General features: G+C 40.3%; 1 protein-coding gene across 1 annotated transcript in view; it reads left to right on the top strand.

Moving 5' to 3' along the window:
* ell (elongation factor RNA polymerase II) overlaps positions 1–15,482 on the top strand; it is a 48,348-nt gene continuing 32,866 nt past the window's right edge. Inside the window, exon 1 of the mRNA XM_033621848.2 lies at positions 1–188. Coding sequence (XP_033477739.1) covers positions 54–188 — 135 coding nt within the window. The 5' untranslated portion in view covers positions 1–53. The remainder of the gene's footprint in view (positions 189–15,482) is intronic.

The following is a 15,482-nucleotide window of genomic DNA, read 5'->3' as shown; positions in this document are numbered from 1 at the left end:
CGGTTTACGACAGAGTGCGTCCGTGCGCGCGTGGTGGTGGGAACGGTAGCAAGATGGCGGCGCTGAAGGAGGAGCAGTGCTACGGACTGTCCTGTGGAAGAGTGAGCAACGGCAGCAATGTCTCCGTCTTTCACGTTAAACTCACTGACAGCGCGCTGAGAGCGTTTGAGGGCTACCAGAGCAGCAAGGTAAATGTCCCCTCTCGGTACCGTGACATTTTGGTGTACGTGTGAAGTCTGTCCGGGGCGGCTGTGACAGACGGAGTGAGGTCAGTACTCACTCTGTCTGCTGCTGCTGCTGCTGCTGGTGCTGCTGGTGGTGCTGCCTTCATGCTGCGATACACAGCCACAGCAGGCTAAGTGTCTAGTTTGGCGACTAATATGTCTCGACTGGCCGGGTTGGATGTTAGGTGGGTGTTCGGCGTGTTGTAGCTACACCCAGACCGACTGTTGAACACCGAGCTCGGTCATTTATCAAGCTCAGTGCCCGGTTCCTCCTGGAGACTGAGCCTTAGTAGTTATTTCATTGTATTAGGGGTGTTTGTTGTAGTTTGTTTGAGCAACAGTTTTAACTCTTCCCTCACCAAAATGTCTGTTTAAATCTCAACTGAAAACACAGAGCAACTTCTGCTGCGTGGACAGATGTTTCCAGAAAGTTTGCTGTCAAAAAAGATCTGGCAAACCTTTGCTCGCTAAAGTAGCCAGCAGCTGCCCACACATGCTGTTAACAGCAACCGCTGGGTACATAAACCCCATCTTCCTGATCACTTCATTTATTTCATCGGTTAACTTAAAGGCAGCCGAGCCTTGGTTTGAGTATCTAATGACAACCTGGTGAGTAATTTGGAAAAGTACCCAGTATTTCACTCGAAAGATGGCCATCTCATCTCCCAACCCCCTCACTGCCTCTCATTAAAGAGTCATATTAACTTGACAGCTTTTGGAAGTGCGTCAAAGTTATTTAACAGTGGATTCAACACGTTTTCTTGTCAGGTGCAGTGTTTTAAAATGTGAGGTAGGTTGGTTGGATTCAAGGTTTGGTCTCTGCTGCTGCTGCTGCTGCTTGTATAGAGAGTCTGATGGCCATCTAACGTTTCAGCTTCTATAAATATTTGACAGGGAAAACCTGGCAGGCCATGAGGAAAGGGCCTTATCTCCTGCCTCAGTGGCTGTGTACAGCGGGACTGCAGCTGATAAGTCTGGACAATAAAACTGTGACGAGTAATTGGGTGACTCCTGGTTGTAGGGATAGTGATTGTTAATGTGTGGCACACAGAGGATATTAGGGCAATCCCTCAATTTAAGATACTGTAATTGGAGCTACAATACACTACATTTAAGTCTCTGTGAGCTTTTAAAGGGACTTTGCTCTTTAAAGATGTAGTCACTTCTCATGTTTGGGGGGTTTCGCACTATTGCAACATTTTTGCGAGGTTGAAGTTGTGATTTTTACGAAGATAAAGAGTCAATTTTTTGTCTGAAGATGAAGTATGTAACCATTGATATTTGTTCTGCATTGCTCATGATTCAGAATGCCCTTTGACATTACCTATGCAAAGTGGATAAAGTAGTATGCAAGGTACAATAAGTTAAACTATCTAGCAGCTTCTAGGGCCAATTTCAGGCTAAATTGGATTCTTATTTTGATTTAAATGCACATTTAAATGTACAGTCACAAGGATTTGTACCACTGCCTTTCATTCATAGTGCTTGTGATTCAGATTAAGTTGTAATTTTTCATAAGGAGGCATGGTGATACACCTCTGGAGGTTTTAAAGGGATTTCGCTCTTTAGAGACGTAGTCACTTCTCACGTTTGGGGGATTTTGCATTATTGCAACATTTTTGTGATGTTGAAGTTGTGATTTTAACGAAGATAGTCAATTTTTTTGTCTGAAGATGAAGCATGTAACCATGGGTTTTTCTACTGCATTGCACTTGTATTGACATTCCCTATGCAAAGTGGATAAAGTAGTATGCAAGGTACAATAAGTTAAACTATCTAGCAGCTTCTAGGGCCAGTTTCAGACTAAATTGGATTCTTATTTTGATTTAAATGTACAGTCACAAGGATTTGTACCACTGCCTTTCATTCATAGTGCTTGTGATTCAGATTAAGTTGGTATTTTTCACAAGGAGGCATGGTGATACACCTCTGTAAGCTTTTAAAGGGGACTTTGCTCCTTCACATTTGGGGGATTTCACATTATTGCAACATTTTTGCGATGTTGAAGTTGTGATTTTTACTCAAGAATCTTCAGATAGAGAGTCAGTTTTTGTCTGAAACATGAAGCATGTAACCATTGATATTTGTGCTGCATTGCACTTGCATTGCTCATGATTCAGGATTTGACATTCCCTATGCAAAGTGCATAAAGTAGTATGCAAGGTACAATACATTAAACTATCTAGCAACTTCCAGGGCCAATTTCAGGCTAATTTGAATTCTTATTTTGATTGTAATGCATGTACTGTCACAATGTTACAAGGATTTGTACCACTGCCTTCCATTCATCGTGCTTGTGATTTAGATTAAGTTGGTATTTTTCACAAGGAGGCATGGTGATACACCTCTGTAAGCTTTTAAAGGGGATTTTGCTCTTTAGGGACATAGTCAATTCTCACATTTGGGGGATTGCACTTTATTGCAACATTTTTGCGATGTTGAAGTTGTGATTTTTACAAAGACAAAGAGTCAATTTTTTGTCTGAAACATGAAGCATGTATCCATGGGTATTTGTACTGCATTGCACTTGCATTGCTCATGATTCAGGATTTGACATTTCCTATGCAAAGTGGATAAAGTAGTATGCAAGGTACAATGAGTTAAACTATTTGGCAGCTCCCATGTCCAATTTCAGGTTAAACTGGATTCTTATTTTAACTAAAACATTGGAAAGCATGTACAGTCACAAGGATTTGTACCACTGCCTTTCATTCATAGTGCTTGTGATTCAGGTCAAGTTGTTATTTTTCACAAGGAGGCATGGTGATACACCTCTGTAAGTTTTTAAGGGGACTTTGCTCCTTCACATTTGGGGGATTTCACATTATTGCAACATTTTTTCGATGTTGAAGTTGTGATTTTTACTCAAGAATCATCAGATAGAGAGTCAGTTTTTTGTCTGAAACATGAAGCAAGTAGTCATGGATATTTGTGCTGCATTGCACTTGCATTGCTCATGATTCAGGATTTGACATTTCCTATGCAAAGTGGATAAAGTAGTATTCAAGGTACAATAAGTTAAACTATCTAGCAGCTTCCAGGGCCAATTTCAGGCTAATTTGGGTTCTTATTTTGATTGTAATGCATGTACAGTCACAAGGATTCGTACCACTGCCTTTCATTCATAGTCCTTGTGATTCAGATTAAGTTGTTATATTTCATAAGGAGGCATGGTGATACACGTGATTGTCTTAAGTATCTTGGGCTCTATGGAGTTGGCACTGGCAGGATTTACCTTTTAGGGGTACAATGCTTGTTAAAGGCACAACTTCATATACAAAAATATGTTCATAATACACGTTTTAAGAATTGATTTAGCTAATCATAGACAGGAATTCTGTCTGCTGGGCTTCTTATTGCTGCAGCTGGCTTATGCATGGATGACGAAAGAGGCAAGCTGGAATCATGTTAAACAGTTAAGATGCACCTTTATTGACAGTTTCTTCTTGTACAGACTTGCAGACGTGCTACCCACAGTAGCTATATTGCTCACTGTTTGCTTACTCTGTATCACCTTTTTACCTGTCATTTGAGTTAAAACCCTTACTCACAGTTTGACCAGAACTAGGCTATTGAGTACATGGTACAGCTGCTGGTGCTTGGTTTGTGGCAAAGGCTCAGAGCAGTGGCATGTTCAGATCTTTATTTGGGGGGGAGGGGTTGTCCCTGTGGTCATCAGTTTGGGTCATTGAAGCAGCCATGTTAGTGATATATGAAACTGCAGTGTCCTTTTCTTTTGAATCAGACACACATGGCGACCACACAGGCATGTTAGCACTGTTCGCATGACTCTTGACAGCTTTGGTTGCGGCCCAGTCACGGTAGCTTCACACAATCACAGATGAAGAGCATGCATGAAACCTCCCACCTGACACACAGTAATCATGCACAGGCATGCAGGTGTGTGCCGCACGTGTATGTATATAATATGTTACTGTACAAACAGGAGCCTCTTCTGTCAGCCACACAGACGACTGCTCATATATATTAAGCCTCTCGACTAACACAAACCACATGTGCACAAACTCAGATTGAGAAAAGATATCATCTTACATTTGCATAGAAAAAATGTGGTCAGATGTTTATCAGGTTTGTTACAGGATTAACAATAACAGATCAAGCTTTGCGCTTCTTATTTGCATGTGCTAATGTTTTTAAAAAATATCTGCCCTAAGCTAAATGAAAAGGAACAAACAAGCTCAGTGTGAAAATGTTGTTACCTTCAAGTTCAGGCAAACTAAGATCAGCAACTCCTGTGCTTTGGTAAAGTGAGTTGGCTTGCTGTAGTAGTTGAAATGTCATTTATTAATAAAATTAAAGGGCTGATTAGTATTACACACGACACCACCCCAAACTTGAGCTCATATTGCTTTTTAGCGCAGCGTCCGGTATCATTTAGGGGAGGGGAGCCGAGTCCCTCCGGCTTCCTCATAATTCAAACACTGGCTGGCACCCAACAGCAGGGGTGAGCTGGGAACTCGGTAAAGGAAGAGGAAGAGAGCCACAGAGTGACACACGCCTTTCAATGTAAAAGTTGTGGCTTGGCTAAGGATGTAATAAAGCGAAGCTGGTGAAGTTTACGACACCAATTTTGCTTTTGTTTGACTGGAAAATGTGTGAATTCTGGCAGGCACCTGCTTTTAAGGAAGCTCAAATTGAGACTGCTCCTGGCATAATCACTTTGATTACTATAAACCCGAGCAGCTACCAACAGACATGTACAATTCTCTTATTGTAAAGCCATCTTATTCCTCTAGATTGTAGGACAACAAGACACCAAGCATACAAAAGCTGAATGGTGGTCCAGTTGTAAAGCTAATTCTGTTAGGCCTTCCAGTAGTTAGTTTTACTGTCCTGTGTGTGAGCATTTCTTATTGTGCTGAAAGTACAACAGCAGTCATCGAGCAGCAATCCAGTGTATTAACTGCTTCCTGTATGAGACGTGACTGTCAGCTGGTTCCTCTGTTGGTGTGTGTGTGAGGACAGACAGTGAACTAGAAGTCCTGCCGCTGGACTGGCAGCACGGAGGCTTTACTGGCTGTGACATAAGCAAGGAAATGAGTAGGCTACTTGAGCGTCATCAAGCTGAAGGTTATGGAGAGTACAGATAAAAGTTTATAATTATGTCTGTGGATGACTGTTGTTCCAGCACAGGACTGGAAAACAGTGTTTAAACAGTTTGATTCAGGAGTACTCACCAGTGTTCATTTCCTTTTATTGCGAAAGATGCGGCTGTTTCTAAATTCTCACAATAGAAAGCCCACAAACATATAAGTATAAGAATTTAAATGCTTGTATTAAGCTTGTTTTAAGATATAAAAGGAACATTCATAGGCAGTTCAGGAGAGTGAGAATAACTCATGTCCTGGCACTGCAGTATGACTGGTGACAGATGACTCATTTGAATGTTAAAACCTTTTGTCACATCTTTTATCTTGTGCTGAGGTAATGGGTCGCTGATAAACTGGAAGAATGAACTGTACATTCATCAGGACATGCATCACAGTAGTGGCACCCATGTTGTGGTTGACAGTCTGTTCTGTCTTGCATTTATATTTTATTGCTGCATTCATGATGTGTCCTTCCTTCGGGTACTTTTTAACAGTAAGCTGCTAAAATAAGACCTGATGCTTTGGCAACGAACGAGATACCTGCTGTGGTGGGTAGACCAGGTTAACAAGGCATGTCTGTCACATTTCGGCACGCCAATGCCAAGATGGAGAATTTTTGAGTTGCTCAGAAGTGTTCTCAGAAAACTGATTTGTGTTTATGTGAATAGGTCGTCTGGCTTTGAGCTGAATGTCTTCGTGGGTGATATTCTTAGTGTTGATGGATGAGCTTTGCACATTGTCATCACAGAAAGGGGGACTGATGACGTTATAAGTGGACGCTCTGATTCAGTCAGCTTGCACTTTGGTTTCTTCGCCAGGTAGTCACCTTTGATTACTGGAATTCAGTGTTTTCATGAGTGAAACAATGACAGTCTCTCCGTAATCAATCGTCTGAAACCCCTTCAGATTTTGAATTACAAAAGGAAGTCGGATGCAAGAGGTTCTGTGCAGATTAAGATCAATCCTCAGTGAATTACTTGTGTTGACAGGCTATAGGCTTCACTATAGAGGTCAGTTTACACTAAGTCAGTTTTGTTCTTGCGCTTGGCTGCAGTCTGCCTCCTGTCTCGACCCCTATGGGAATGGTATGGGAAGTAATGGAGACTGGGTGGGGATTTTGTTGCTTGACGCTGGTCAGCCTGTGCCAGTGCTATGGTTATTTAAGGAATGCTGACTCCCCAGTTTCAGCAGATCACGGGACGCTGCAAGAGGTGACCATAACCACTAAGGCCAAATATGACTCTAAATGTCATGGTGTTTTGTTGGTCCTGCGGCCAGGCTGCCACAAGTGACCGTGTCAACCTGGTGTCACTGCACAAAGAGCAGACTCCCTGACCTGCTGTGTCTTATTCACTTTATCAGTCAGTGCAGTGTCTGGTCTTTGCGACACAAACAAGCATCGTGCCTGTGGGTTTTGACGAATATTGGAGCACCATAATGCTTTGATAAGCCAGAGGTTCAAGTTTATGCAGCTAGTTTTCATCACTTTGAGGATGTTATATCACTCAGTAGGGGGTAACAAGAATGATTCAATGCCCAGACTTTATGTCTGAAAGGTTGCTGCATTTATTCAGAAAACCTGAATTAGGCCAAACCTTGAAGGAATCTCTGCCAAGTCAATGCAGGCTTCTCCGTATTTGAAAAGACTGATTATGAAAGGAGATTCCTCTTTTTATTTTCTAATAATGCAATCTCTGCTGATGTGCCTCTCTCCCTCTGACTCAAAGTGTTTATCTCTGTCAGTGTTGTCAGACACTCATTGTTACATGGTTGTCGCAATCAGGAAACAAAATTTCTCTTGTCCGGGCTCAAGACAACACACCTTACCCATATAAATGACAGATATATATAGTCATCTGTAGTTACATAATTTAGTAGGCACGCTTGATAGAAGCAGGGCAAGCTGTAAAAAAAAAAAAGAAAATCAAATTCCTGCAGCTATGAAATATTCAGGTAGCAGTACCAAGGTAATGAGCCAGAGATACCATTGACTCGCTGTGGGAGTCTCCCTAATTGCCCGTCTTCACCTGAAGCCAGTGCTAACACCAGTAATGAAAATGCTCAGCTTTTATGCAGCTCTTTGCCATGAAAATCGATGTACTCAGAGCAATTTTAGAGGCGAGGCATTTTTAATCAACACTGGCCTATTGAAAAGATGATTCTGACTTGATAGATTTTCATTTTGCAATATCAGAAAATGAGACTCCAAAAGAGATGTTTTCACGGCCATTAAAATGTGAAGCAGGCTTTTCAGTGTAGGCTTTGGTTATTGCACATACCTTAATTGATTTATACTAAAACATTTACTTCTTGTAATCATTGGGAGAGGTACAGAAAATATAAAATGGCACAGCATATTCCATCAAAGCAGAATATAACTCCAGTCATGTTACTTGCGGTTTAAGACTTATCTTCGGTCCTGTTCGGTCACTGATTCTGAACTGATCATATTGGCCTCAAAAGGCAAGATACTGTTTTCTATCCACTTTCTTCCCATTAGATGGTTATCTGTTGGATTTGTAAACTAAGCTGTCACAGCTGCAGTAAGGTTGTAAGCTTAAATCCAAGTACCAAATGGTGACGAAGCTTCTAAGTGTCTGTCTTTACTGCAGTTAGAGGCCTGCCTTAATTTCAGATACTTTCATTTAAGCCAATAAATAGATTGTTGGGAAGTTAGATATAATAGGAAATTTCAGTTTTGCAATTAGTGGCACTTTTAGCCTCATCAGGATAGATCTAACTGCCCCAATGAATTTAGGATTGTAAGCATTTACACCCAATTTAAGATCCTTTTTAAAGGTTTTTACTCAGTGTTAAATTATTGTTGATGGGTCATGTTTTATTTATGTGAATGTGTTACGTGAATTTGTTAAGTGTTTTGCATCAGTTCATGTTTAGATATCTAAGTATACTTAAAACTTTAAAAAGGTAATATATTGTTAAACTCCAAGTACAAATTTGCCTTTGCAGTTAAAAAGAAATTTGACATCGTTGATCATCATTTTTTGCTTTATTATTTAAAAAGTATTGCTTCGGGCACCAATTAGGCACTAGTACTGTCTTAAAAATAGCATTTTGGCACCAGTATCAGAAAAAAACACAAACAATACCCAACCCAACCCTACTGGCTAGACCACCAGACAACTCATACTCACTAAATTTTGCGATGAGCCCCTTTAAGACTAGTGAAATTCCTGTTTTTCCTGCCTTTTTGTCTTACACTTTTTAATTGCCCTTTTTTTGAGTCTGCTCTGGCTATTTGCTGAATCATCACTTTCACATCACTTTTGTCGAGGCTCCAGATTACTAAAAGAAGACAGCAGTTTCAAGAAGTTCGTGTAAGATCTAAAATTAGTTTGTTTTTCTAAGTTCCCAGAAAATAGTGACGCTCACTTCAGTTTTCCACTAAATGTCTCTTTTGTTATAAGACTGGTATACATGATACTGCATTGACGCAATACCTAACCTTTGTGCTTTTTATTGTGTTGGAGCTAGTGGTAAAGAGAAGTTCAGTAATGATGCATCCAGTCGAAAGCATAATGGGATGTTCACTGTAAACTCGGCTCTGCTAGGGTGGATCCATTTGAAAACAAAGGTCTCATGCTGCAGCTTGGACAAAGCTGTTGCAAAACAATGACTTAAACCATCAAGACTTGCTCAGGTGTAGCACAAAGGTGAGCAAGCAAAAGTTTTCCGACACCTCCCAGTTCTTAGTGTGGTTACTCATGTTGAAAGATCGCAACACACAGCTGTTGTCAGTCTGTGTGCATGTTTATGTTGTGACACCGCAATGCAAGCATATGCTGCGATTTAATCATTGGTCTCAGTGCAACAGCAGTTTTGCATTAAATTATATTTCTATTGATATTTTATCATGGACATAAAACTTCATAGAAAATAAGAATGCCTGAAAACATTTTCAAATGTGAAGTTCAGACAGTGTGGTGTGGTGTGTGTGTGTGTGTGTGTGTGTGTGTGTGTGTGTGTGTGTGTGTGTGTGTGTGTGTGTGTGTGTGTTCAGTGAGACGTGGTGCACACCATATGAAATTTGCGCTCCCATTTCAAGCATCAGATCAAAGGTAGCTCAGCATTCATGAGTTGAAGAACACTAAAAGCTTCAAAGGGTTTTTTTGGTAGCAGTGAAGAGCCAGTTACAGTAAATACACCAACAAGTAGGTCCAATTACAAAAGCGTTTTGCTTCAAACACTCATCTGACACTCTTCTGTCTAAGACACTTTAAAGGAGTAGACTAGTACACCACGTTTTTTACACACAGGACACACTTGGCATGATGCATGCACATTGCATATTGAGAGTAGGGACACCCAGTTCCATTTCAGCCTTGTGCAGTGCATGGCACAAAGTGCTCTTTCCACCTCCTGAAATCCTAGACAGGTGGAACATCTCTTCAGTGTGACAGTGATGCAACTAAACACCTGACAATTTGGGTGCCACAGCCTTACCCATGGGGATTTAAACGTGGCTATTCCTGTGTGCATCTACTACAAAACAAAGAAATCCTTTGGCAGTGCAACCTGAGAGACACAGTTCAGGGTTACACGTGTGTGTGTGTGTGTGTGTGTGTGTGTGTGTGTGTGTGTGTGTGTGTGTGAGGATATAATTTGTGTTAACCTGGTCTATTTAAGTTTTTATAAGGAGGTTGGTAATTTTCCACGCATTAATTTTTTGTATAAAACAACTCCTTTCTTGTATATTTTGCATTTAAAAAGTGAATTAAACCCTGCTAACACAAATACCCCTGTGATATATATTTTTAATGAACCAGTTTAGAGCCTTGGGCTTGTTTTCAGCAAGGTTTCAGGGAGATTATGGCATAGCTGGCACATCATATACCTAGTAAAACTTGATACACTTGAAAAATTGAGCAAGTTTTGACACTAAAATATCAACATCTATTGACCAGGGAGGTTTACAAGCTCATTCCAGTCTTTATTTGCTTATTCTTAGTTCTCTTGGAAAACTTTTTACGAAACAATCTGAACACGTTAAAGACCATTTGTACAAAAAATAGATTAAACTGTCTGCTGGGGAAGATTGTGCAATACAATCAAAAGCTCCAGAGCTGCTAATAAGTGGACCTTGTGGTGAGATTGCTTTGCTGGTTACTGTTTCCAAGGTCAAGAGTGAACTCTATTTCTAAAGTTTAAAAACCTGATTTAAATCCTTTTTTCCTACAAAAAGGAGCTGTGGAGTCTCAGATCCTGACTGCATTAATATTGAAATGTTATATTCTTTGTGGTGGTTATTTAAGTGGCTGATGTTCAGCCATGAAGGGCACACACTGATTAAAAGGATATTTTCCTTGTAAAATTGTGACCACTAGTAAGTCGAAGATTCTGTTGCAGCAGTTAAAATGAGAAAGAGAGGCACACATAAGAATTGAGGTCCACGTGTAATTTCTAATCAACATTTGCTTTGCTAATTTTGCGAGAAGTTGTAGTAGGAAACAGACTTGAACAACACTGTCATCAGTTCAGTTTTATCGCGGGCTGCTTGGCTGCGAGTCCATGCCATGTCCAGCTGATCCCCCATTCTGTTGCTGGTTGGCAGCATGTGGGAACATCCACGGCCTTGTCATCGGTCCATGGTCAGGACCCGTACTCTGTCCCTAAGGTTAGCTCTGTGGAACATTCTGGGCTCAGGTCCCAGAGAATAGTGACATGTCAGCAGCCCATTCAAATGAACAGGCTGAGGGTAGCACTATGTTAGCAGTGCTGGGATGGGGGAGGGGGAGGGCCGAGGGTGGGAGTGCTAAAACTGGTGCTGTGTTAAACATTGCAGGGGTAGACCAGGGGAGTGTGGCTCCATGAAAGGCCTGGTGTTCCTGGATAGGCTCTGTGCTCAGAGCTCAGGACAAAGTGAAACTATATTATACTGTTGGTAAGATAAATGAGACACTGGCAGTCTTTTTTTGTACGAGTCTAATTTTATTTGTTTCGGCCAAAGAAGGGTTATGCAGGGTGAACTGCTGCTCCATAGTTCACTGTCTCTTCGGTCTCTGCTATCATGCACAACATGGCAGTCAGTAATATCTTTGTATAATAACAAGACTAACAGTCTTTAGCCACACTAGCAGCTGTGAGAGTCTGTAATCATGCAGTGGTGCTTTTAGCTAAATAAATGCTGTCTTAAAAAGCATGGCAATATGTCCACAATGAAAATGCTAACATGCAGGTATAAAGTCCACTATGCTCGCATAGTTCAGAGTGTTAGCATGCTCACATTTGCTAATCAGCCCTTAACACAAAGGATAGCTGGTGCTTTTGGGAATTTCATCAATTTTGCATGTACTTATGGTAAAACTTAAATTAAAAGCCTAGTTCCAGTTAAACGTCCAGTCCCTTTTTTACTAGCCCGGTGTGAGTACACATTTTGACAAATAAACGCCTGTCTCAGTTGGAAGTCTGGTCTGGTTACCAAGCAGTTAATTTTTACTAGAAGTTCTTCGGATGTATAAAACTGGGTTGTTGGCTACCTCAAATTATGTGTCCATTCCTTGATTACCCTGTAAGTTATTCATATTCCTTTAGTCCGCAAGGGTCCTCAGATCAAAAGAATCAAAAGGGCTTTTCATAAAAATTAATCCAAGTTGTGAGTATTGTTTTAACAAGATAAAGTGTTGTGTCAGTGTGCTGGGTGCCCTAATCCTCAAGTGCTGTAACTCTTTCGCTCATATGCTATCTGTCAGTGCAAGATCAAATGAATGATTCATTATTGAAATAAAATCTGAAGCCAGCATTTATTCATGTAATATTCACACTTGTTTAAATGAACAACGTGATTGTATTTCCTGTCTTTGCTGAGCAGAAGTTTTGTGTGAAAGGAATTAAAGGCCTGTCCCAAATATAGACCCGTTGAGTTCAGCGATGTAAGCAAATAATATCCTGGGCTATTAATTGAAGTTTTGCAGTAGTTTAAAAGTGTTTTAATGAACAAGTTTTCATCTAATGGTGGCACAAAGGGTAAAGTTAAAGGCTTCCTCAAGTGATTACAGTTAACCCTGAGGGGGACCCAAATGTCTGTACCAAAGGTCATGGTAATCCATTCTATAGGCCGAATCACCGTGACGTTGATCTGTCACTTCCTGTTAGACAACTGGCAAAGGATTTGAATTGCGGAGATATGTGGAATCCGCAAACTTGTTTATTTCTGATGTTATTTTCAGCCATAACTATAACGTTTAAAGATGTACTTAAACATGGTGGTACGATCTATCTTGACACTTTGCTAGCTTTTTTAATAAACCAAATCTACTGGCATGGAAGGCTGCAGTATTTTAGCCACCTAAAAAAATCAATATCATTTTAAGTGTTCACTATATTTGAAACATTTTCACTGCTAGCTGAACGAGGTAGCACCAGCAACCCCCATGTTCTAAAATTACTGTATTTGTCAGTGGAGTTTGGCGGCTTTGAGATAACAGCTTCAGTTTCCTGTCGGAAAGGGCTGTGTGACAGCGAGGTAAGCCAGTGCAAATATCCTAACAAATTGGGGCAGTGTCTGCTCAGCATTGTTTCATTTCATGTACACGGTGTTGGGGGTTTCCACCCTGAAAGTACTGTCAACAAACATTGTAACTGGGTCTATAGTTGTGGTTGACACACTTCACAAGTGCCAGCTTCATGATGGTACAAGAGGAGAAGCCAGGGGTTCCCCAAAGATGGTTGCCTTCATCCTCTCGGTACCATTAATGTCTGTAAAATGTCATAGCAAGCCATCCAAGAGTACATTGGTTTTGGCCAAGACAATGTCATAGTAGTTGCACCAGCAACAGCAGCAGTGGTAGTAGTACTAGCACTAATTTAAACTTTTCACTAGTCGCAGGTGTAAGTGAAGTGGAGTTGATGGTAAGTGGTGAGTGAGCGATTGAAGGGAGGGGTGGATGTGTGAAAAGGTATTAAACATGCTATTATGTCAGATTGTGTTAGTCATGTTTCAGACTTCAGCATTTCCAGTGAAGCTGTTAGGCCATAAATGTTAGTAAATCTTGCATCAGACTTTGTGACAGCCTCACACAACTTTCGCATGAACAAAATTCCTTTTGCGCAAATGCAGTTTGTCACTGAACAGCGGTAGCTAAAAGGTGTGGTGCATCTGCATGACCTCAGACGTCAAAGATGCCTTTTGAAGGAGATATTGTCTGTATTAAAGAGTATTCACTGCTCTTTAATGTGGACCACATGGCTTTTGTTGGTTGGGTTTATATGACGCCCAATGGTAATTTGAAGTGAAAAAGTAAAAGTTTTGATCTAACTGAAGCAGCACAGAGGACAGAAGCCCACTAGTCTTGGTATGCATGCTTCATATCTCTGGGTCAGGATCAGACAGAAGTACAAAGCACGTTGTGTCTTTAACAGCTTGACCTCCCTTGAACTTCTTTCTCTCTCTTGCTTGATCACATTTGATCTGCTAAAGCAACACCAAGGAAGAAAAGTCAAAGTAACTTCCTCTATTTGATGTTCATGTTTACTTCCTACAGTCATCCATACTTCACAGTTTGTCTCGTTGTGGTAGCATTTCTCAATAAAATGTCTCTGAAAACAAATTATATTCAGCACCACAAGTCTTGACATCCTGAAAACAGCTGATGTTAAAAACACTCTTGAATACAGTTTCGGTTGACTTTGCAAAGACAGATTGTTTTGGCTTGGCATTTTCTGTGTCGTAGCATGACAACAACTATAACTTTTTGTTTTTAAAAAAAGTCCTGCTTGTGTCTCTTGGCTTTCTGTAGAATCTGTCTTAGGGGAATCAAAGAGCTTCTGTTCTTCATTTACTTTCTTTGAAACTGAGAAACTGAAACCAGACATGCAGTTATAAGAAATCAAATGATAAACCCATAGTGTAGGGTAACCCCCAGGACAGTCTAACTGATACTGAAACATCTCAATACAACTGGAAGCAAAGTGGAAAACCTATGCATGCCTTCCTCTTTTTGTGTTTATCCGAAACTGACATTACATACAGGAGGGCATTACTCTGCCTATTGTAATTTATGATCTGAAATAGGATATCTTACCTTTTCAAATTTACTATCCATAAAATAAAAACTGTTAATCATGTTTTTATTGTTTTACAACTTTCAGTCACATGTTGGCAATATTCATAGTTCAACTGGAGGAAGCCTCACCTCATCTTTAATTTGATATAAGCATTTGTCAGAGATGTAAGAAATGTTTATTACTTATAAACTCTTGAATATGAAGTTACCACTGAACCAGAACTTGCCTTGGGTTTTAATATAATAGCAAATAGTTGTTGGATAAAGCTTGTAGAACTAGAGAGCACACAGTACTAAAATGAGAGAGTATTTTCTGTCTTTGTGATGTACACTGAGCTAATGCAACGTTTAAATTTTAATATCATAGCTTTGAATAGAAAATGTTATTAAAATCGCGGTTCCTCTGGGGTTAACGTCTCCTTAAGGAGAGGTTATAATGTAAATCTCTCTGTCAGCCTATGGTAAACTGGTTTTATGTAGGAACTGGATGCATAGTTTAAGTACCTACCTTGTCTTCCTGCCTGAACCTGAAAAAAAATGAATTAATGGCAGATTCACAAGGTTTTCACAAGCATGAAAAACCTGAAAAAGTCAAGCAATGTCGACGCCTGGTGTTTTACTATACTTTTTTTCATTCTCCCCCATGTTCTATCTCTCCAAATGTCAGGTAGTTGGAATTATGTTTAAACAGAGTATGTTTGAATGATGCCGGACACGTGGGTCAAGAAAAATATTGTTGTGACAGTGTGATTTAACATGTAGGGTCATGAATCTCGAAGTTTCCATACCTATGCCCAATTAAAACTGTAAAATTGTACTGCATATTTGAAATTGAGCAATTGACATGGGCAGCCCAGGGCTTTCAATTGTCACTTGGAGCGCCAGTGCGAACTTTGATTTAATTTTACTTGCTCTGAAAGTAGAGCATGGTAGTTCGCAGCAGGGTTGTGCCGTATCATCTCACTCACAATAATACCGGTATAATTTTTAATATGACGTGAAAAAGTGTTGACATATTGATATCATACTTGACCCACGGCAACCACAAACATAGCTGAAAGCTAAATTATTACCGACTCCGCGGTGGTTCTAAAAAGAGGAGCAGCTTCAGTAGTGTGGAATAA

Source organism: Epinephelus lanceolatus, chromosome 6 (assembly GCF_041903045.1).
Source record: "Epinephelus lanceolatus isolate andai-2023 chromosome 6, ASM4190304v1, whole genome shotgun sequence".
Lineage (NCBI taxonomy): Eukaryota > Metazoa > Chordata > Actinopteri > Perciformes > Serranidae > Epinephelus > Epinephelus lanceolatus.
This window is presented reverse-complemented; position numbering and strand designations above follow the sequence as displayed.